This window comes from Tamandua tetradactyla, chromosome 2 (genome assembly GCF_023851605.1).
Source record: "Tamandua tetradactyla isolate mTamTet1 chromosome 2, mTamTet1.pri, whole genome shotgun sequence".
NCBI classification, from domain to species: Eukaryota; Metazoa; Chordata; class Mammalia; order Pilosa; family Myrmecophagidae; genus Tamandua; species Tamandua tetradactyla.
In genome coordinates this window covers 35,512,066-35,532,653 of record NC_135328.1, presented here as the reverse complement: position 1 = coordinate 35,532,653, position 20,588 = coordinate 35,512,066, and the positions used below count along the sequence as shown (strand labels likewise).

Here is a 20,588-nt window from a genome sequence, read left to right as displayed (position 1 = left end):
AGAAGAGGAGCCAGGGAAGTTGTCTTAGCCCTTCCCTGGGGGGTGACTGGGTCTGGAGGTGCAAGACACCCCTTGCCCTGCCCTCCTGGTCTAGGGTCAGCCCCTGGCATCCAGCTGGGATCCAGGCTCCTCTCAACCTAGGGGCCCTCCCTGCTGGCTGAGTGTGGGAGGGGGCGCCCCCCTGTGAGGTACAAAACCTGGCCTGGACTCCTGCCCAGACTGCCCCGTCCCCTCCAGGGCCCCATCGTATCAGGCCCGGGGCACACCATATGGCCTAAGGCACCCACATGTGATCCCTCCCCCTTCTTACACTTGTACTCCTAAGACTGCATATTGGGGGGGTCCCAGGCTAAGACAACTTGCCTCTCTGCCACGGTCTTTCCATGTAAGGGAAAGACCCCTCTGAGGGAATGAAGATCTGGCAGCTTCATATCTGAATGGCTTAAGTGATAAATGCCACTCTGGGGCTGAGGAGGGGAGAGAGGGCCTGGATGGTCAAGGGAGGTTAGAAAGAGGAGTCCCTGGTAAGGTGGACTTTGGCCAGGCAGAGAAAAGTAGGATGGAGGGCAGTCCCTGCTGGCAGTAGAGCAAATAAAAGTGAGAAGTTGGGGGAGCAGAGAACACGAGACTGTGGTTTGGTTGGGTCAGATAGTTGGAACCCCACACGCTAGAGCAGGAGGTTTGGGCTTGTTGCTGTTGGGCTTTGGGAAGCCACAGAAGATTCTTGAGCTGGGGAGTGAGAAATCCAAATGCACAGAGAGAGTTGGGACCCAGCCTCAGTTTCCCATCTCTACAGCAGGATAGGAATTGTTCTGCCCTCCCGGAAGGCCCACCAGAGCTGCAGTAAATGTCCAGGGGGGTGCGGACTTCACTGCATCTGTGCTATTTTATGTATGGGACTCCCTGGTGGAGTGGGGAAAGGGGATTCCAAATCGAAGGGTGCAAGATGTTCAGATTTGGTGATGCCGACTGCATACATAGGTATTCATTATGTTCTCTCCACTTTTTGTGTGCTTGAAATATACACTATCATTTTAATTATAGGAAAGTAATGTTTGTATCAAATGGGACAATTTTTAAAATGTAAAGACTAGGCATGTGTCCTGCGTGAAAGAAGAGTGCTTTCCATCCGGCTGGGGCCTGGGGCCCGCTGAGCGGCGCATTTGCGGGTCGATTCTCAGCGGTGTGAGCTGGGGGCGGCAACGGGCTTCATTCGGACTCTGATCGAAGGTGACGGGTTCCCGGAGCATGGCGTGCTCCTGGCTGCGCTGCGGGTACCCTATGCCCCGTCTCCCGAGCGCGCAGACGGCAGGTCTACACCCGCCGCCCGGATGGGGCGCCCCGCGCGCCCGGGATCCGGCGTCAGGCCCTCAGGCGCGGGGGGGCGGGACCCTCCTGCTTCCCGACGTCAGGGTCTGGGGTCCCGGGGGCACTCCGGGCCGCCTCTCCCCGCTGACTCCAGGCCGGGATTTCTCCCGCGCTGACTTTCCGGGACGGTGCCAGCCCGGCCTCCCGGTCCCCGGCCCCCGCCGCGGGGCCGGCTGCTCGGAGGAGGGGGAGAGGAGGAGGAGTTTGAGCTACTTTGTCGGGCAGCCTTGGCCTCGGCGGCGGCCGCTCGGACGAGCGCGGGAGAACACAGGGACGCCCGCCGGGCCGTCCGGAGCGGGCGATGGGGCCCGTGTGAGCGCGCCCAGGCCCGGTCCGGTGCCCGGCGGGCGGCAGCATGTCCGCGGGCGGCAGCGCCAGGAAGAGCACCGGGAGGCCCTCCTACTACTACCGGCTGCTGAGGCGGCCCCGGCTGCAGCGACAGAGGAGCCGCTCCCGCAGCCGGACCCGGCCTGCCAGGGGTAGGCGCCACCCGGACCCCCTGACCCCCCAGGCCCTCCCGACCGCCACTTCACCACCCTGATGCCCTGGAATGCCAGGGACCCTGAATCCTCCTATCCATTTACGGGGAGCTCCCTCACCTGCCCAGTACCGTGTCTCCCTGACTCCAATTCCACCAGCTTCTCCCGCACCCTCCACTCTTGGGGATCTCCCTTTGCTGTGGGCAGGGAGAAGGGAGATTGGAATCCATGGTTTTCGACCACCGAGCCTTAGTTTACCCAGCTGCAGGGCATTAAAGTGATCCAGGGTGGCTCCTGGCTTTTTCTCTCCTCACCTTCACTGCCCTGGCCTCCCAGCTTAGCCGCCCTCCCAGCCCTGGACTTCTTCCCTTTTCAGGGATTTAACAGGCTCCCCCACCTCTTGGGTGGAGGGACAAGTGGGTGGACTTCAGGGGCCTCGACCCAGGAAAGAGCCGGATGCCGGGTTTGTAGAGATCCCTCCTGGACCCCTTCGCGTTGGTGGGCTTTGAAAGGAGTTTCTCTTTCAAGCCTGGGAGGGAGGGCTGAACTGAAGGGGGAGGTGCAGGCAGCATTTTCTTTTTCCAGTAACTGGATCCTCAGCTGGAAATGTGTGTGATCCAAGCGGGCTGCCTTCAGAGCGGGTGGGGGCTGGGACTTCCTTCCCAGGCTGGGTGGGAGGGAGGGAGGCCCCCTGGGAGGAGGCTATTGAAGGGCCCCTGGGAGCCTGGAGTCCCTGGCAAAGACTCAGGCCTACCCGGAGTGTCCATGGGGAGTCCGGGTCCCCGCCGCCCTCGGTGGGGACTTAGGCCACATTTCCACCTTCAGGTTGTCATGAAGAACAGGACGGCTGGTCCCATGGTCCAAACCCCCTGCACAGAGAGGGGTTTGAGCAATTGCTATACATAGAATCTGGCAGACCTAGGGTCAAATCCTGATCCCTCCGAGTGCTGATTGTGTGACCTAGGCTCTGCAGCCATGCCCCTGAGCCTCAAGTTTACCATCTTTGTGAGAGTATACGAAGTGAGCAGGCAGTCAGCATTAGCTTAGTTTGCTTCCCCACCCCACCCCCTCCAGAACGAGAAAGACTTTTTCCCACAGTCAGGGCTGAGCAACAATAAAACAGGGCTTCCTCAGGAAGTAGTGAGTTCCCCATTCATGGAAGGGTTCAAGCTGAGGCTGGGGTTATACACAGGTGTGTGCTGATGTTCAAGCCTTGAGGGTCTCTCCAGGCCTGTGATCCCACTCCCCTTTCCCTTCCCTGAAGTCATCTCTAGCTTCTACCTCACTTCAGAGTTGAACTCGGAGACCAGTGATCTGTGTTAAAGAACTGGTCACTGTGCTTTGGACAAGTCACTTCCCCTTTCTGACTCTCAGTTTTTTCATCTGTAAAATGGGACTAGCAGTATGTGGAAGATTCAGTAAAGTCCCTACTGTGATAAGGAGGAGTTGTACAACTACCCAATAACACTCACCCCTCTCCTCCTGAACCCACCCCTCCCACCCTCCCCTTGCCTCTGAAATGTTCTGTAAAAGCTTACCCTCCACTTTTAAAAAAAAATCTCAGCCCAGTTCCATCCCTGGCTGCAGAGGCACATAGGGGACCTGGAGTCTCCCTCTGAACCCAGGGGCTTTGTTGACTGGGCAGGGGACAGTCAATGTGTCAGGTCTTCACTGGAGCCCCAGTTCTCAGGCCCCACAGGAGGGAGCCTCTGCTTTGTGTCTCATCCTTGAAGGCGCTCACAACCTGCTGGGGGTGGGGAAGAGACTTGCTGAAGAGGAGTTAGAACTGAGGCAATCAGGGAGCGCTTCACAGAGGAGGTGACATTTGGACTGCTCTCACAAAATGGAAAAGATTTCCTTTGGCAGGAGTAGTGGTTGAATCAGATCTGGTTTCAAGTTGCAGCTCAGCACATAACTCTCCTGGGGTCAGTTACCTCTTCAAGCCTCAGGGTTCTTGTCTAGTAAATGGAGATAATGATGACAGGGTTCTTTAAGGAATGAGAACAAACACATGGAAAGCTAGAAACCAGTGTCTAGGTCCTGGGCTACAGTTGAGTGTGAGCTACTATGGTCCTTTCTCTGGACAGGAGGAAAATGCCTTGGGTGTTGGGGACAAATGGGCAGAATTCTTCCTGGGGCAGGGATGGGGAATGGGTTGGGAAGGGGAACAGGGAACGGTAGTTTGATAAATGGCCTTAAGTGATTGGGAATCATGGGGGTTGGGGTGGGGAAGAGAGCTGCTTGGGAGAATGACTGGGGCAGGGTGTAAGGTGGAGGCTGGAGGTCCCCTGCCCTCTGTAGCAGATACTGACCTCCCTCCAGAGCCCTGACTCTGAGGGGCCACCCTCTCACTAACCCCTCCTGAGGGCAGTGCCCCCATGCAGATGGTAGTGCATGCTGGGGGGGGGGGCTTCCACGTGGCCTTGAGCCAGGTCCTTCCTACCTCAGGCCTCAGTCTCCCTCTCAGCCTGGAAAGTTGGTCCCGTGACTGTGACATCAGACCTCAGAGGAGGGGTGGTTCCCGGTATCCCAGCCCAGCTCAGACACTTGCTCCATATCTATTCTGGCCTCTGCCACTAGCAGGGAAGAAAAATGGCCAAGAACTTGGGGTGGATTTTTGTTCGGAAAAAGCAAAGCGTAGGGAAGAGTGGACTAGAGGTTGGGACCTGCAGCTGATCGGGCCGGGGAAAGGGTTGTGACCAGGCTGCCACCTCTGAGAATGCTCCCTGCCCACTGACCCCCATCGGAGGCATGGGGAGGGGGCTCATTGGAGATTTGAGAGCAGGACCTTGCCCCAGGCAAGGCTGCAAGTGAGGGACAGCATCTGCTGTTGTCTGGGTTTCACCAATGTGGGGTGCAGAGTAAGCCCTAATGTTGGGGGCCACAAAGCTTGACAATGCCAGAGGCATCCTCCTTGGATGGCAAGGATGCTCTGGCCATTTGCCACTGTGCTTGTCATCCTGGAGTCCTGGATTGCATCATTGTGCAATCTTGAAGGTTGCACAATGAACATGGAATTGAGGGGGTCCTGTTCCCTGAAGGATGTCACCAGCCAGGGTGCCTGTCTACATGTCCTTACCGTGGTCAAGGAAAGACTCGTTTACCTGTTTGTCTGAACTTTTTGTCACCCCCAGAGCATTCCTGTCATGATGGGTAAAGTTCTGGCCCATTCATTCCGCCAGCACATGTCTTGAGGACCTACACTATATGCTGGGCTCCAGGTTGGACACCAGGGGACATGGAGATGAATCACACATGCTCCCTGCCCTCACTGAGCCCCAAGTCTGGTGAGGAGGTGACTTGGAGTGCACTGGAGCAGGTGGCCCTTTCTGATGGAATGGAGAGATGGCGAGTGGGAGACGGGCTCAAGTCCAGCTCAGCCATGAATTCGTTATCCATTTCTCCATCCATCAATTGGGGCTAATCTGTCTTGCTACGCCACTGGTGTCAGGGGACCTCTTGGAACTGTAGTGGGTCCATACCCGTGGGAGGCTTTGGTTCCTTTCTTCATGTCTTCATCCATCCACCTGCTGCTTTCCAGGGACCCACATATCGGGTCCGGATGGGGCTCTGGGGACTTGCCAATGTTTTCTCCTAAGATGGTTAAATCCTCCATCGTGCCCACATGTCTCTCCATTTGACAGCTGCTGTATGGCCCTCTTCTTCCACCTGGAAGAATTTGCTGTTATCTGTTCTGTGGGGCCTTGGCAGGGGTTTACAGGAGCCCCCCAATTACTCTGAAGAATAAGCAGGAGAGGCCTGCCTGGGAGATGGTCCCCAGGAGAGCTGGGGCTGCCTCCTGAGGTGGTGGTCCCCTCCCAGGGCTGGAGCATGCAGCTGGGTGGTCCGACCCCTGAGGTCCAGAGGGAGACACTGAGGCACAGAGGAGCTGGGACTATAGCAACATGATCAGGGAGGTTGCTGGTTTGGGTCTTGTCTGGGAGCAACGTTGAGGGAAGGGCCTGTGTGTGCCATTATAGGGAGGGACGGGGACCGTGACCTCTCATGAGGGATCTTGGCTTCAAACAGACTCCAAGAGGCCTCTGGGGCAGCAGTCTAGACCCCAAGGATTGGACAAGCCTGAGAAAAAACCCTGCAAATGGGGGCTGGTTGTGTCTTGTTGCCCTCTAACCCTCAGACATTCCCCTAAATGCCCAAGGCTTGGCTTTCTACCCCCAACTGGGACGAGACTCTGAAATCATGTTTGTGTCCTTTTCTGCCTTGTCTCTCTTTCTGTTCCTGCTGAGACACAATCCTTCCTTTGGAGCTTGGCCCCAGTTTCTGGGGAGCTCACTGCTTCTCGTGACATGTAACATGGGTGAAAACATCTCCTGCTTTCTGAGTCCCTCCTCAGTGTCTGGCATTGCACTGAACTCTGTACCTGAGTAATCTCATTTCCTACTCACAATGACCCCAGTAGATTTATTTTGGTATTATTCTCATTTTACAGGTGAGAAAACTGAGGCCCACCGAGTGAGAGCCTTGTCCAGGTCACACAGCTCAGAAACAGTGGAGCCCAGCTCTGCCTGACTCCGATGTTGAGTTTGTCAGTGTTCCACCTGGCTATTTGTAGGCACACGGGTCTTTCTCAGGCTAGGCCTTGGCTTTGATAAGACTTTCTCTTCTTCTTTGTAATAATGTCCTATCAGATTTTCCCAGGTAGCAACTCCACAGGGTGTATGCAGTCATGAGCTCCCACAATCCTAAACTGTCACTCAGGAGGGAAGCAGGGAAATGACTCCAGCATCTGTGAGTTGCTTACCTTCACTGGCGCAGGTGGGACCCTCAGGTCTGGTCCTCCCTCTCCCTATTTGTGCCCCCTATGTCCTGATCTGATTCATTTTCTGCCAATAATACTGTTTCCTGGGCATGGCTTCAGCTCTGTTTCTGCACCAGGTCCCTTTGTGCTGAGAATTCAGTGTTTCCTGGTGTGAGGTTCCTGGAGCCTGGGCAAGATAACGCCCCAAAGCTATCCTGGCAATAGTGGGAAGCCAGAGACCCCAGTTAATCTCCTGGAATGTCAGATTCTTGGCCTTTGTCATTCCTGAGCATATGCTCATCACCTTTAATAATAATGAAGAGAATAACTCCTTTTTACTCAGCTGAATGTGTGCCAGGTCCTGCACCAAGAGCTTTATCTGATTATCTCGTTTTAATCCGCACCGTCCTAGGAGGTAGGGCCATATCATTATTCCCCTTTGTCAGGTGAGGAAGCTGAGCCCACAGTGGTGTAGTAACTTCTTGTAAGAGGTAAGATATGAACCCAGGCCCTTGAACTCCAAAGCTCACACCAGAACCACAGCTAAGCACTTCTTTTCTTTGGTTGTGGAAATTCAGAGAGCACTAAAAATGGGCCCAGCATTGGGTTTAGACTTATGATTCCTGTGTCTGCCCCACTGAATTCTGCACTTAATGAGACCTGGTGTTACAGAGAGGGATTGGGAGCCTGCTTTGCTCAGCTGTAGAAGAAGATTGATATTTGTGTTCTTTTGCAGTTACAGTATTGGAGAATCTACTGTTACCCTTGGAAGTTGGGGAAACTGAGGCCCTTAGCCCTTACCCAAGTTTACTTAAAGATCTTAATGAGAGAACCAGGTCTGGAATCCAGACCCCTCTGCACTCTATTTCGGCATTGGTTTTGGTAGTTGCACTTCCCAATATTAGCCCAGATAGGGAAACTGAGGCAGCCAGGCTCCTTGTTGCGTCTTTTTGGGGGAGGGGTTTGAACACCTGTGTAACTCAGCACAAACCTGCTCATATCACAGACCATGTACTTGTTTTGCTTGGAAACGACATAAACATTTTGACTATTTTTAAAAGAAAAGCAATGGCTGGGATATCTCTCCTGCACCTTCCTCTTGAGGCCGCTTGGTTAAATGTCAGGAAAGGGAGAGTATTTCCTGGTCAGGAACATTTAGAGCTTTCTGGGAGCCGAAGTCCTGGTTTCCATTAAGGAGGCATTTGGGGAGTCAGTTCCCAGCCCCCCACGCATGCCCCTCTGCCTTCCCTGGGAAGGTTGTGCTTGACGGTTGCGGGTTGCCGGGAGGAGGGATTTGGGAGTGAATGGCCGAGATGTCTGTGCGCCATGCCCACCATGGAGTGGCAGAGTGGTTATTTTTAGCTGCCCTGAGCCAGTGGAGGCATTTCAGCGTTTGTTCAATATTTAATTATCTATCTGAAATTGGCCCACGTGGCCTTGAGTTTGGAAGCAGCTCTCTGGGCTGTGATTTCCTCTGATTACATAAATAAGGAAGCAAGGGGAATCTCAATAGCCCTCCAAATAATAATAATGAGACAAAAAAAAAAAAAGAGTTGAATCAGTACTCAGAAAACATGCGGTCTAGACAGAACACCTGTACATCATAGAGAAGTATAGCTCACCAAGGACACCGACCAACCCTTGGAAACACAGCAGTGCTCACCTGTGATTCTCAAACACCAAGGCTGCCTGGCTTTTACTGGGGATAGGTCCCCGCCTTTACCCTCACCCCACAAGCCACCGGGTTCCTATGCTGACTTTGACAGCTGCTGGGTACCCAAGGGGTGGTTTGGGGATTTTACTTTTGGAAGTCTTGTTAGCTTTTATTTTTGCCTTCTCTTCCCCCACAGGAGATCCCTGTCTGCATCTGAGCTGTGTTATTTCTTTTTCCTCGCCCCTTGGAGGTGATATGTTGACATGGCTGTGAAATGAAAAAGGCAGAGTGCAGGCAGGAAGATGTGAGGGCTGGGAGGCTCTACTCCCTTCCCCCTGATTCCCTGGCTGATGAGGTTGCAGAAGGGAGAGGAGGAGGGAGCGCAGCCAGAGGGAGCTGAGCAACCAGAAATGGGGCTGCTTCTTGGTGCTCTGCTTGGCCTGGAGGAGTTGTGTAGTTGGGTTTAGAGATTGGAAACCAATAAATTGATAATCTGGAATAGTCTTAGAAAAAAGTGGTTTTCTATTCATTTATACATCTTTATTCCAGGGACACTGAGTTTGGCTCAGGAGTGTGGCCAGGGTAGATAACCTTGACAGCACCACAAATGCTCTGTGGCTCCAGCAAGTCATTGGACTTCTCTGGGCTCAGAGGCACATGAAACAAATAGATGCGGCGTACCTAGGATATCATTACAGCCTGGGTGAATTGTCGTTATTAGCTGTTCATCCAAAGCCTGAAGCGGTTAATCGTAGACCCTTTAGGGCTGATCTCGAAATTAAAATGTGATGTCTTTGGAGACCCAAAGTTCGTTGGCAACTCCTCTTCCCCAAGTGCTGCTGTAAGTGTGACTGGAGCTTGTTTGGAGCCGCAGAGCTTTAGTAAGCCACCTACTGTGTGTAAGTTCTATGCCAGGGACCTTGGAGATTGCAGTCGGCCCCTGCTCTCTGGGAGCTCAGAGTCTAAAGGAGTCTGTGGCCCTGTGATAGGCTTAGCAGACGGTATGACTGAAATGGTGAGCAAAGCCTTGAATGGTGAGCCAAGTAGTTTGGACACCACCTGGCAGTCAGCAGGGGAATCAAAGGAAGGTTTTTGAAAATAATACTAATAATAGAAACAGCTACTGCCATTTCTTGAGCACTTACACAGTAGTAGGTGCTGTTGGGAATTCTTTGCATGCCTCATTTTATTAAGCCCTCATTCTCACAGATACTGTTATTTTTGCAGGTAATATGATCCGTTCTTACAGATAGTCATTTTTGCAGAAAATAAAAACTGAGGCTTAGACTGCTGAAGTGAGGTGCTCAATATCTCCAGCTGTTGAGTGGCAGAGTCCAGGATGTTTAACCCCATGGTGCTCCCCAGAGCTGTGAGTTGGGAAAATGATTCTCAGCAATGTGCAAGCTAGACTGGCATGGTGCGGGGAGAATGGAGGTGGGGAGAGGTGGTCTTGGTGATAACGAGGGCCTGGGCTTGCCATCCAGGTGTGAGAGGTGCTGGGGCCTGAGCTGGAAGTGGGAAAGACCAGGCAGGTTTTTTTTTTCTCAGTGGTGTTCGGAGGGAGTCTTGAGGCTCTGAGGAGGATTCCTGGAGTAGTCCGAGATAACAGCAGGGTTTGGAGGCCAGGCAGGGCCTCACTGGTTGGGAATCCTGAAGGAGGAGAGCAGGTTTGGGGTAGGGGAGGAGGCAGAAGGCAGCCTGAGAGAAGCCAGCAAGTTTGGTTTGCTATACCCACCTGAGAACTGGTGCTGGACTGCCGGGTTTTCTCCTGGGCTGGCAACAAAATGAGAAAGTGAAGGCCAATGAAGCAAGTTTCCCATGAAGCTCAGTATAATCCATTTTAGTCCCTCTCCTTTATTCTGAGATGATGTATGTTTAGCAGCAAGCGGCTGGGGAGTCTGAGTGCCGCCTCTCCCCTCGGCAGCAGCCTCAGAGCTCCCTAGGGGCCCTGAGGTTGGAGAAACCAGGCTGCAGCCCTCCTTCACCAGCCCTCCTTCACCGGTAGTGGCCATAGAGGGAGTGGCCGGTTCAAGAGTGGGGAGGGCTCTGTGGCTGGGGTTCCTGGGGCAGCCCTTCCTGGGGATGTTACAAAAAAAGAAGGCTCATGTGTTATGGACCGTCCCCAGGGGAGAGACCACCAGTTATGAGCCTTCTTGCTCTAAAAAAAAAATTTGTACTGGAGTTCCTCCCCACCCTCCATTCCCCCTGCATTTTAGGATTACAAAAACAATAAATAGAACAAAACAAAATCTCACAAAGAAAATAAAAATTCACCGTTGCTTGAGAGTATTTGAGGGTTATTTCATTCCTTTAATTTATTGAAAACTCTAAAATATTTGACAGCATAGAAAAGTATAGAAAATAACAATACAAACATCCAGGTACTCATCTCTCAGATTAAATAGATGTTAACATTGACAAACTTGCTTCACTTCTCTTGTCCTCTCCTCCCCTCTATTGCCCTTCCCTTTCTTAGAAATAAAATGATTCAAGTGTGACAGGGGTCTGCAAACTACGCCCACTGGCCAAATCCAGTCCACTGCCTGTTTTTGTATAAACTGTGAACCAAGAATGATTTTTACATTCTTGAATGCTTGGGGTAAAAATCAAAAGCAGAATGATATTTTATGATGTAAAAAATTATATGAAAGTTAGATTTCAGAGCATCCATCAATAAAGTATTATTAGAACACAGCCATGCTCACTAGTTAACGTATTGTCTGTAGCTCCTTTCACACTGCAAAAAGAGTTGAGTAGTTGTAAAGAGACTTCAAGTCTAAAATATTTACTATCTGGCCCTTATGGAAAAAGTTTGCTGACCCTGGAGATACAGCTAAGCCTCCCACTCTTTCCCCAGGGGTAACCAGCATCCTAAAGTTAGTGTGCATACCAGCCACTGTGTTTTTACTGCCTATGCAAATAATGCTTCAAAATATGTAGTTTTGCCTTGTGTTTTTTTAAATGCGTGTTGAGAAACTGCACACAGGGAGTCCCCAATACATAGAAATACTCTGGAACCTCTTAAATGTCCTGGATTCCAGCAGCACAGACTAGATACCAGATCTCCTCCAGCCCCAGAATAGGCCTGCGGCTGCAGAGGAAAGAATTGCAGGCGAAAACTCCAGAATAAAAATGGGGAAGGTAACACTTCAGGGTGAAATTACTAGAAATGCTTAGAAAGTGAAAGAGGCAAAAGAAACTCAGGGATGAAAGATGCCTTCAGACCCATGAATTAATCCTTGGAGTCACCAGGAAACCCAGCATTTTCTGGGAGACCAGGAATTCTTTGAAAGTTTGTGCATCTCAAGATAAGGAGTAGGAATCAATGTCCTGTCCAAAGTAGTCACCAAAGGAGAAAAAGTAGAGAGGCATAGAGAACAGCTGGTAGCAATATCAACAGATGCTGATAAGTTTGCAGGACCTACACTGGGCCATTAAGGAGACCAACCAGAGGTCAAGCAGTGAAGCCTTGTCTGTCCTTATGGAGATTCCTGAAGAGGTTCCTGGGATGTAGCTGGGAGGAGCATGTCCCCCGGCTCTACCCACGGTGGATCAGGCAGACCTCGCCCCTCCCCCCAGCGCCAAACCTGATCCATCACATTTCCTTGCAAGAGAGGCTGTGTCCCTTCCCTCTCTCTACACTGAGGGTCTTCAAGTGCCAGGATGGGTGCCCTGAACCCTGAGTCCTCTGTGGTCATCTCTGTATCTCTCCCACCGGAACCCACAGTAGCAGTGGGCCACCTGTCTTGATTCTGAACCATACTGAACTTCAAGACAATTTGAGCTTTGATCCCAGTTCCGTTTGAGAGACAGTGGAATATCGCACTTCCGGATCCTCATGACTCCTTTTCCCCATACCCAACGTAGTGAAAACAAAAGGAAATTAAAGGAGCCAACCCTCTTCCCTTTCTACCATGTGCCTGGGACTAGGATGGGACCTAGAAATGTATTCAGAAGCCAAGGCACAGAGAGGAAACGCAGCTTTCTGGGCGACTTGGGCCCTTTTGTCCCCTCTCACTCATACCTGCGGCCTTCTTCCTGCTTGGAGACTCCCAGACCTTTGTGGAGCAGCTTTTAGATTCAGAGACGTCTGTGCTTGAATCCTACCTTCAGCATTTCCTAGCCGTGTGGTCATTGTCCCTTTGTTTAGTGTTTCTGAGCCTCGGTTTCCTCCTGTTGAAATAGGAGCTGATGTTTCTTACTTAGGAGTCAATTTTAGGATAAAAATATTCATATATGGCATAGTCACTGTACCTCTTAGATCTGCTATTCCACATTTCTTGGTGATCCATATTTATTAATACAGATATCAAGTTCTAGTGCTATTTATTGAAAAAGCTATCTCTTCTACCATCGATTTACCTTGGCACATTTTCTGAGAATCAATTGATCATATAAGTGTGGGTCTATTTCTGGACTTATTTCTGGACTCTGTTCTGTTCCACTGAGCTATAATATCTATCCTTATGCAAATGCCACAGTCTTGATTACTGTAGCTATATTTCAAGCCTGTAAAGTAAGCCTTGAAACCAAGAGATATAAATCCCCCAACCTGCTTCTTTTTTGAGACTTTTTGCTGTCCTATCTAAATTTAAATTTCAGCTTGTCTGTGTGTTCAAAAAGCCTGCTAGGATTTTGATTAGGATCATATTGAATCTACAGATCAATATGGGGAGAATTGCCATCTTAACTGTATTGAGTCTTTCAGCCCTTGGACACAGTGTTATCTATTTATTTAGACCTTAATGTCTCTTTTTTTGTATTTATTAGTGTATAGGTCTTGCACATATTTTGTTAAACTTATTACTAAGTACTTTTAATACTTTTTGTCAAAAACTGTGCAGGGTCTGAGATTTTACCCTCTTTGTAAAGGAGGTTTGCGTCTGTTCCCCTTCCCAGCAGATTCTTAGGGCAGTCACGTGATCTAGAACATAAAATGATCTGCTCTGTTGTTTTATCAAATTACAACCTATGTCCCTTTTAGGATCTGATATACAATCTATGGGTTAACTGTTCCTCAGGCTGAAAATTAGACGGAGTTGAAATTCAGTTTTTCTTTAGTATTATATTATTAAATTAGAAATTTGGAGATAGTTTAAAATTTGGAGTATAAGTTGTTAAATATAGAAAGATAAAGTTTTAAAACCGTAAAAATCTCTGTATATAAATATATATATATGCCTATATAAATTTGTTGGGAAAATAAGCCCTTCTGTTATGTTCTATCATACTGTCATGTTGTTCTAATTGAACAATACAGTTTTTAAACAGAAGTGCAGGACATTAAGTACTGAGATGAGATTTGGGGGGAAAAAGAAATACTGTAGTTTCTAATTTATGGATGAAATGAAAAATCAGGATGAATTTAGTGATACATCCAATTTATATATTCTAAGGAAGTATATTGATGTAATTAGTATACTAAGGATAAGGTACACAAAGTGCCATGTGACTGTTAAAAGTATGAATGCTCTCTATACTTTTGTAGTTCTTCGCAGTTTTCAAACTCTTTCACATGCATCATTTGATTATAAGTGCATGGTAGGGAAAGAAAGAACTTTATATAAATGAATAAATATTTCTGAAAGGAAGTTTCTCTTTTTCTCGCTCTTTTTGACAGCTGTAGATTTGGAAAGGAAGAGAGGGGAGATCCTGAGAATTCACAGGATGATTTGAATCAACTAATGATCTGATATCTCTGTGCCTCTATCTTTACAATAATATGACAGGAATCATTTGAGTCTTGATAAGTGGGAGTATTTCTTTCCTGTTCCTCCTGTGACAAATGACCACAAACTTAGTGGCTTAAACCAACACATATTTGTTATCTTTCAAAGTCTGACATGGGTCTCATTGAGCTAAAGTTAAGGTGTCTGCAGGGCTGAGCTCCTTCTAGAGGCTCGGGGAAGAATCCATTTCCTTGCATTTTCCAGTTTCTAGAGGCTGTCCATGTTTCGTGGCACGTGGTCCTGTGTCCTTCTGACTGCTTCCATTGTCAACTTGTCTTCTCTGACCCTCCTGCCTCCCTCTTGCAAGGACTCTTGTGTTTACCTTGGGCTCACCTGGACAATCTGGGATACTCTCTTCTCAAAGTCCTTACCTTAATCACATCTGCAAGGTCCCTTTTGCCATATAAGGTAACATTCACAGGTTTTGGGGGGATTAGGTGTGGACATCTTTGAAGGCCATTATTCTGCCTACCACAGTAGGTAAAGTTTAGTGACCTTGAAGTAACGCCACTCTTCCCTACCCCAGAAATTGGTGACCAAGGGCTGAACTGAAAATGTGCAATGGACACCAGGAGACCTACTGATTTACGGGTGCAATATCTGGGCAGAGGGCGGGCCACGGTGGCTTAGCAGGCAGAGTTCTCACCTGCCATGCCGGAGACCCGGGTCCGATTCCCAATGCCTGCCCATGCAAAAAAAAAAAAAAAATATATATATATATATCTGGGCAGAGTCACTCTTCATTTGGTTAACTGCTAAAAGCAGATAATTAGAGTACAGATGGGCTTCATTAACATGCCACTCCCCACCCCCCCACCGCCGCCCCCAATATGCATGAAAAGAGGCGCACACAGAGGCCACACTGACCACTCTTGGGAAAGGCCTTTCAATCTGAAGTTTCTTTGAGCTGTTGCCATGGTGTTGTTTACTTTAAGTGCTCCCAACAGCTCACCTGGCCACTCCCATGGGGAGCACTAGCTCCTTCGAGCGCCAGGCTTCACAGCTGTGTTCCCTCACCCACAGGTTTGTTTTTAAGTCTGTTTTTTAGACTTTCCTAACCCACTTTCTCTAACTGTCTGGTCATTTGGGGATGTTGATTTTGACTTATTGCTTTCTACTTTTGTTTTTTATCTTGTCCTTTCTGTTTCAGATAAATTAAGACGGTATTATGGGTACTCAGTCATTACACCACCTGCTTATATCTTAACCCAATGTAGTTTTGGAATTTTTAATAGTCTTCATTCAATGCATGCTAATATTATCTGGTGCCACCCCTAGCCTGTCCCATTCTCCAAAGAGAACCTCTGATATCAACACTCTGTGACATTTTTATGTTTGTAAATACACACACATATAAACAGAATGTAAAAACATCATGTTAATTTCATCACATAGACAGCAAATATATTTCAGTCTAGAGTCTATGGTAAGACTTTATGGTGATTTTATATTTCTTTTCCTCTCACCAAGATCACTGGCCAACCTCTACTCAGATAACACTGGATGCTAATACATTTCTGCAGGTAGCTTCCCAGGATGGAAAATCTCAGTAGTTTAGAAGTAGATATGATTCCATGTATTTTAAATAGGCTCTTCCTTCCTTCCTTATTTCCTTCCTTCCTTCCTTCCTTCCTTCCTTCCTTCTTTCCTTCCTTCCTTCCTTCCCCCCTTCCTCCCTCTCTCCCTCCCTCCCTCCCTTTATTTTGAAATAATTGTAGATTTACAAGATGTTGCAGTAACAGTAGAGAAAGGTCCATGCACCCTTCCCCTGCCTCCCCGCAGCGGTCATAGCTCATGTAACTATTGTAAGTATCCCTCCAGCATCAGTGCCCTCTGGTCAGAGCCTCCCAGGGACAAACCTGTAGTTAGACAATTGCACTTACTATAAGATACAGCAAGCGAGAACACACACCATGGGGAACCATGGGTGCTCAGTAAGCGTGTGCTGGAATGAACCTATTACAGGATTTGGGCTCTGGTGGGGTGATATGGGGAGAGGGTATAAAGAAGGGGGGGTACATTCTAGATTGGATGCTGTCAGAAAGTGGGGCATGTGTACAACTGATGATCTCAAATCTTATTTCTAAGGAGGGAAGGCTCGCACAAGGACAAAGCTGTAATCAATAAAGCAGCAGCAGTCAACTCATTTTGGCTGAGAGAGGGGGATGTTTGGTGTTTTGTGGGTGGCACAGTGACTGTGTCTTTGTTGGTTGTTTAGACAAAATTATCAAGTGGCCTGTGCTTTCGTTCTTTTACTTTATCATGGTCTCAGAGTAGCTTTGTCTGAGGTTGGTGTTCTGTGAGAATGTTTATGCCCAAGAGGAAAATAACATGGCCTGTGAGTACCAGGCCAGCTTCCAGATGGCAGGGGCTGCTGCTGCTTTTTCCTTTCGCGTGAGGAAATCGACATTGGCACAAGATGCATGTAGTTCTAGGTCATTAGATCACGTGTGTAAATCTGTGTAACTACCGCCGCGTGGAGATGCAGAACTATTCTATCAGCGCAAGGCTCCCCCTCATGTAACCCCCTTATAGTCACACCCACCCACCTACCCCCCACCATCCCTAACCTGGCAACAACTAATTTGGTCTCCATCTCTATAATTTTGTTATTTTGAGAATGCCATATAAATGGAATCAGACAGCATGTGACCCTTTGAGATTGGGCTTTTTTTCACTCAGCATAATGCCCCTGAGATCCGTTCAAGTTGTTGTATCAATAGTTTGTTTCTTTTATTGCTGAGTAGAATTTCATGGTATATATTTTTTAAGTTTCATATTGCTGTAGTACAAGTTGCCAAAAATTGAGCAGCTTAAACAACACACATTTAGTGTCTTTCAATTCTTTAAGTCAGAAGTCTGACATGCTCTCGCCAGGTTAAAATCAAGGGGTCCACAGGCTGTGTCCCTTTCTGGAAGCTCCAGGGGAAGCTCTGTTTCCTTGTTCATCCTGGGTGTTTGCACAATTCATTTGGTGGTAGGAGTAAGGTCCGCCATTCATTTGCCGGCTGCCAGACAAGGGCCATTTCTTCTAGAGGTCACTCTATTTCTGGACCAGTAGAAGACCAGATGGCTTCTTCCATCTTCAAAGCCAGCAATGGCAGGTCGAATCCCTCTCACATGTAGAATTTCTCCTACCTCTTCTTCCATCATCGCAGCTCTCTGCCTTCCTCTTCTGCCTTCCTCTTCCACTGTTAAGGATTTGTGTGATTAGATTATTCCTACCTGGATAGATTCCCTGTCTCAAGGTCCTTGATATTTTTTTATTTTTTGTATACTGTATGGTGAGGGTCACATTTCATTCTTTTTCTGTCTGATTATCCTGTTATTGCAGCACCATTTAGTGGTTATTTTTGGGGGGGGGGAGGGGTGGGGAAGTGCACAGGCTTGAATCAATCCAGGTCTCCTGTATGGCAGGTGAGAATTCCACCACCAAACTACCCTTGAATCCCTGCAAGGTCCTTTATCTTAATCAACATCTGCCACATTAGGTAACATTTGCAAGTTCTGGAGTTAGGGCCTGGATGCCTTTTGGGGGCTATTATTCTGCCTGACACTTTGTGGATATATCACAGTTTGTTTAACTATTCACCTCCTAAAAGATATTTTGGTTGTTTCCATTTTTGGCTCTTATATAAAAAGCTGCTATGAATATTCGTGTAAAAATGTATATACATGGATTGCACTCTGTTTCCTTTTGCAACTTGCTTGTTTCACTCAGCCTCATATTTCTGAGATCAACTCATGTTGATCTATATAGATCTTGATGCCAGTGTATCCCATGTGAATAGTGTCCCCTGCCCCCAGCCCCCTTGGAGTTGCACCTTCTTCTTTGCTGTATAGTAGTCCTCTGAATGACTGTCCCAAGATGCTTTCCCTCCGTTCTCCTATTAGTGGGTGCTGAGGTTGCTGCCAGGTTTTTGCTACTACAAATGTGCTGCCACGAACACTTTGGTGCAGGCCTCCAGTGCACAGGATGAAACAGTTTTCTAGACTAGACACGAAGGAAGGGAATTTCTGGTCCTTGGGTATGTGTGTTTTCAGTTTTCGTTATTTTCTAATTGTTCTTCAAACACTTTTCCCACCTGCAGCAGTAGTGAAAGAGCTCCCTGTATCCATGCCAACATTTGGGGTCATCCAGAGTGCAAAATGGTATCTGATAGTTTTAGTTTGCATTTTCCCCAATCACTGTGGGGTCTGCATATACATCCTCTGTCCCTGTCCCGCCCCCCATCCTCTTTCTACACTTTTGCTGACTTTTATTCTCCTGATACCAATATTAGAGGTTGCTCCTTCTACCTGTTTTAAAGCATTAAAATCTGGGCAGTGCAGCCCGACAACTGAAATTTTGGTGTCTTGTCTGAAATTACAGGATGTTCCTCAGGCCTCCGTGTTTCCATGGGAACAAGTAACAGTCATCCTTCATGATTAGATGGTATCCATGGCAACCAAGCCAGCAGCATTTAAATGAAACCGATTTTATTTTATTTATTTTTTGCAAACACATGAAGGTTAAATATGTTTCTCTGGCTGTGGCTTCTAAGAACAGGAAGATGGCCTGGTCTTCCTGGTAAAAGGAACATTCTTTCAACCTCCCAATGGAAGGGGGGGTGGGGGACCCAGAATCAGCTGGTTTCATGGCCTCATTTTGCAGACTGGGTGTACTGGAGGTCATGTGGAGGTCACACTGTGAGTCTGAGCTGAGGGAGAACCTCAAACCAGTGCCCCTAGATCTGGGCAGATTGTGAGAGGTTGGCTCGTTTTCCTTTCCCGTTATCTATCCCTGGTACCCTTCATGCTGTGTGACCTTAGTGGCTTCGCTTAACCTTGCTGGTTAACAGTTAACAACTGTGCTGTTTAGACCTCTGGAGTCATGAAGTTCAAGTGTCCCAGTGCCTGTTCCCCCAAATTAGAAAAGACAGGCTGCTAAATCAAAGGCCTTGGTGCTTGTGTAAAGGACTCTGGGGCCAGATTCCCAGTCATAGAATTAGGACTCTAGGGGGACTGGGGATTCATGATCTTTTTTTCCCATGTAAAATACAAAGGGATTTTGAGGGGAGTCAGGGGTGGGGGACTAGAAATGGTCATTGCTCTTCCTTCCAGACTCACTGGGGCGACCATGAGCCAGGAGCTCAGAGATAGAAAGGGGCTGGCCTGGAGTCACACAACAAAGAGTGCACAGAGTCGGGCCAGAGCCCAATCTCTGGGGCGTCAGCCTCTGCTCCTCCCCCCATACGGGCTAAGCACCCTGGGCCCTCTCTGAGGTGAGGCTCCAAGTGTGGGTTTGGGATGGGGGATCAGTTTAAGGGGCTTTCTTACTTCCTCCATGGGGGAACTTTGAGGGAAGTTCGTTTTGCTGCTTGGAACCTCAATTTCCTTTATCTGGAAAATGGAAGTCACCAGAGCTGTCCAAGTTGTTGGGTGAGGCCTGGAGAACATGCTTTCTCAACGGGGGCACTATCATCCCAAAGCCTGCAAAACTGGTGCTTGTATAAAGCCTATTATAATACATAAACATATACAATATCTAATATAGCACATAAACGTATACGGTAAACATATACAGTGGTATAAAATTTTGTAGGGGAGTCAGTTTGACATAAAAAATTTTGTAGGGGGGCAATATTGAAAAAAAAAGAAAAGGTTGGGAAACCCTGGCCCAGTGATCCGTGCGGTTAGAATTATCATCGCCTTTGCACATTGAGCTGGTCGGGGGCTGCCGGCTCTATGGGTGGCTGTTGGGGGTATCGGGTCAGGAGAGAGCCTGGCCTGGCCCAGACTCTGCCCCTGAGGGTCAGTGTGGTCTTAGGCATGTCACAGCTTCTCTCAGGGCCCAGTGTCCCCATCATAGGTAAAGGAGGTCGCTGTCAGCTTGGTGAGTGGGGAATAGTTCTCAGGGAGCTGGTCTTGCCTGGTGCTGTCAGTTGGGGATCCAGTAAGAAGCAGATGGCACTCTCAGACTAGGATGCTTTGAGGAGGGCTTGTTAAAGGGACTGTTTTGGAAGGTATGGGCAGGTATGGGCAACCACATGGAGAATGCAGGACCCCAGAGCTAGTGATTGCCAGGACTGTCAGTTGAGGCTCTGAGGAGGAGGTGGGGGTCTCAGGAGACAGGGTGATCTTGATAGCAGCTGGGGCCTTCAGTGAAGGAGGCAGCCAGCCCAGGCAACTGCCCTTCTCCTCCCTGAACCTGGAGGAAACTGGAGGGCCCAGGAGTGTGGTTGATGGGGTCTGCAGAAGCCAGCTGCCTGGAGCAGAAGGCAAGAATGGAACTGGGGATCAAACAGCAGATGCCCAGGGAAGGTGCCAGGGTCCTCCTTCAGGTTCCTTTAGCATGCGAGGCCCTGCTCTGGGCATGAACTGGGAGGCACGAGAAGTTGGGGAGCAGAGCTGTTAGGATATGGCCAGGGGTTCTGAATTGAAGTTTAAGGCTATTTGAGGAGCACCCATTGAGAAGCTATTTGGGGCACACCCAAAGGGGACACTTTGTAATAGACTTGTTGGGTTGGGAGATGATGGACAAGTTCCTTTCCCTCTGGCCTCAGCTTCTTCATCTATAAAATGGGAGGCTGGACCAAGCAGCCTCCGAGCAGCAGCAG

At 48.8% G+C, this 20,588-nt stretch overlaps 1 protein-coding gene across 6 annotated transcripts in view; it reads left to right on the top strand.

Annotated features, from left to right (window-relative positions):
* Window positions 1–20,588, top strand: part of DAB2IP (DAB2 interacting protein) — a 188,795-nt gene that overhangs the window by 64,489 nt on the left and 103,718 nt on the right. Inside the window, exon 1 of one of the 6 annotated variants that reach the window (XM_077143112.1) lies at window positions 1,724–1,847. The exons of the other annotated variants lie outside the window; for them this stretch is intronic. Within the exon in view, the coding sequence (XP_076999227.1) occupies window positions 1,724–1,847 (124 nt within the window). Of the gene's footprint in view, window positions 1–1,723; window positions 1,848–20,588 lie in introns of those variants that run through there. 6 annotated transcript variants of the gene reach the window in all.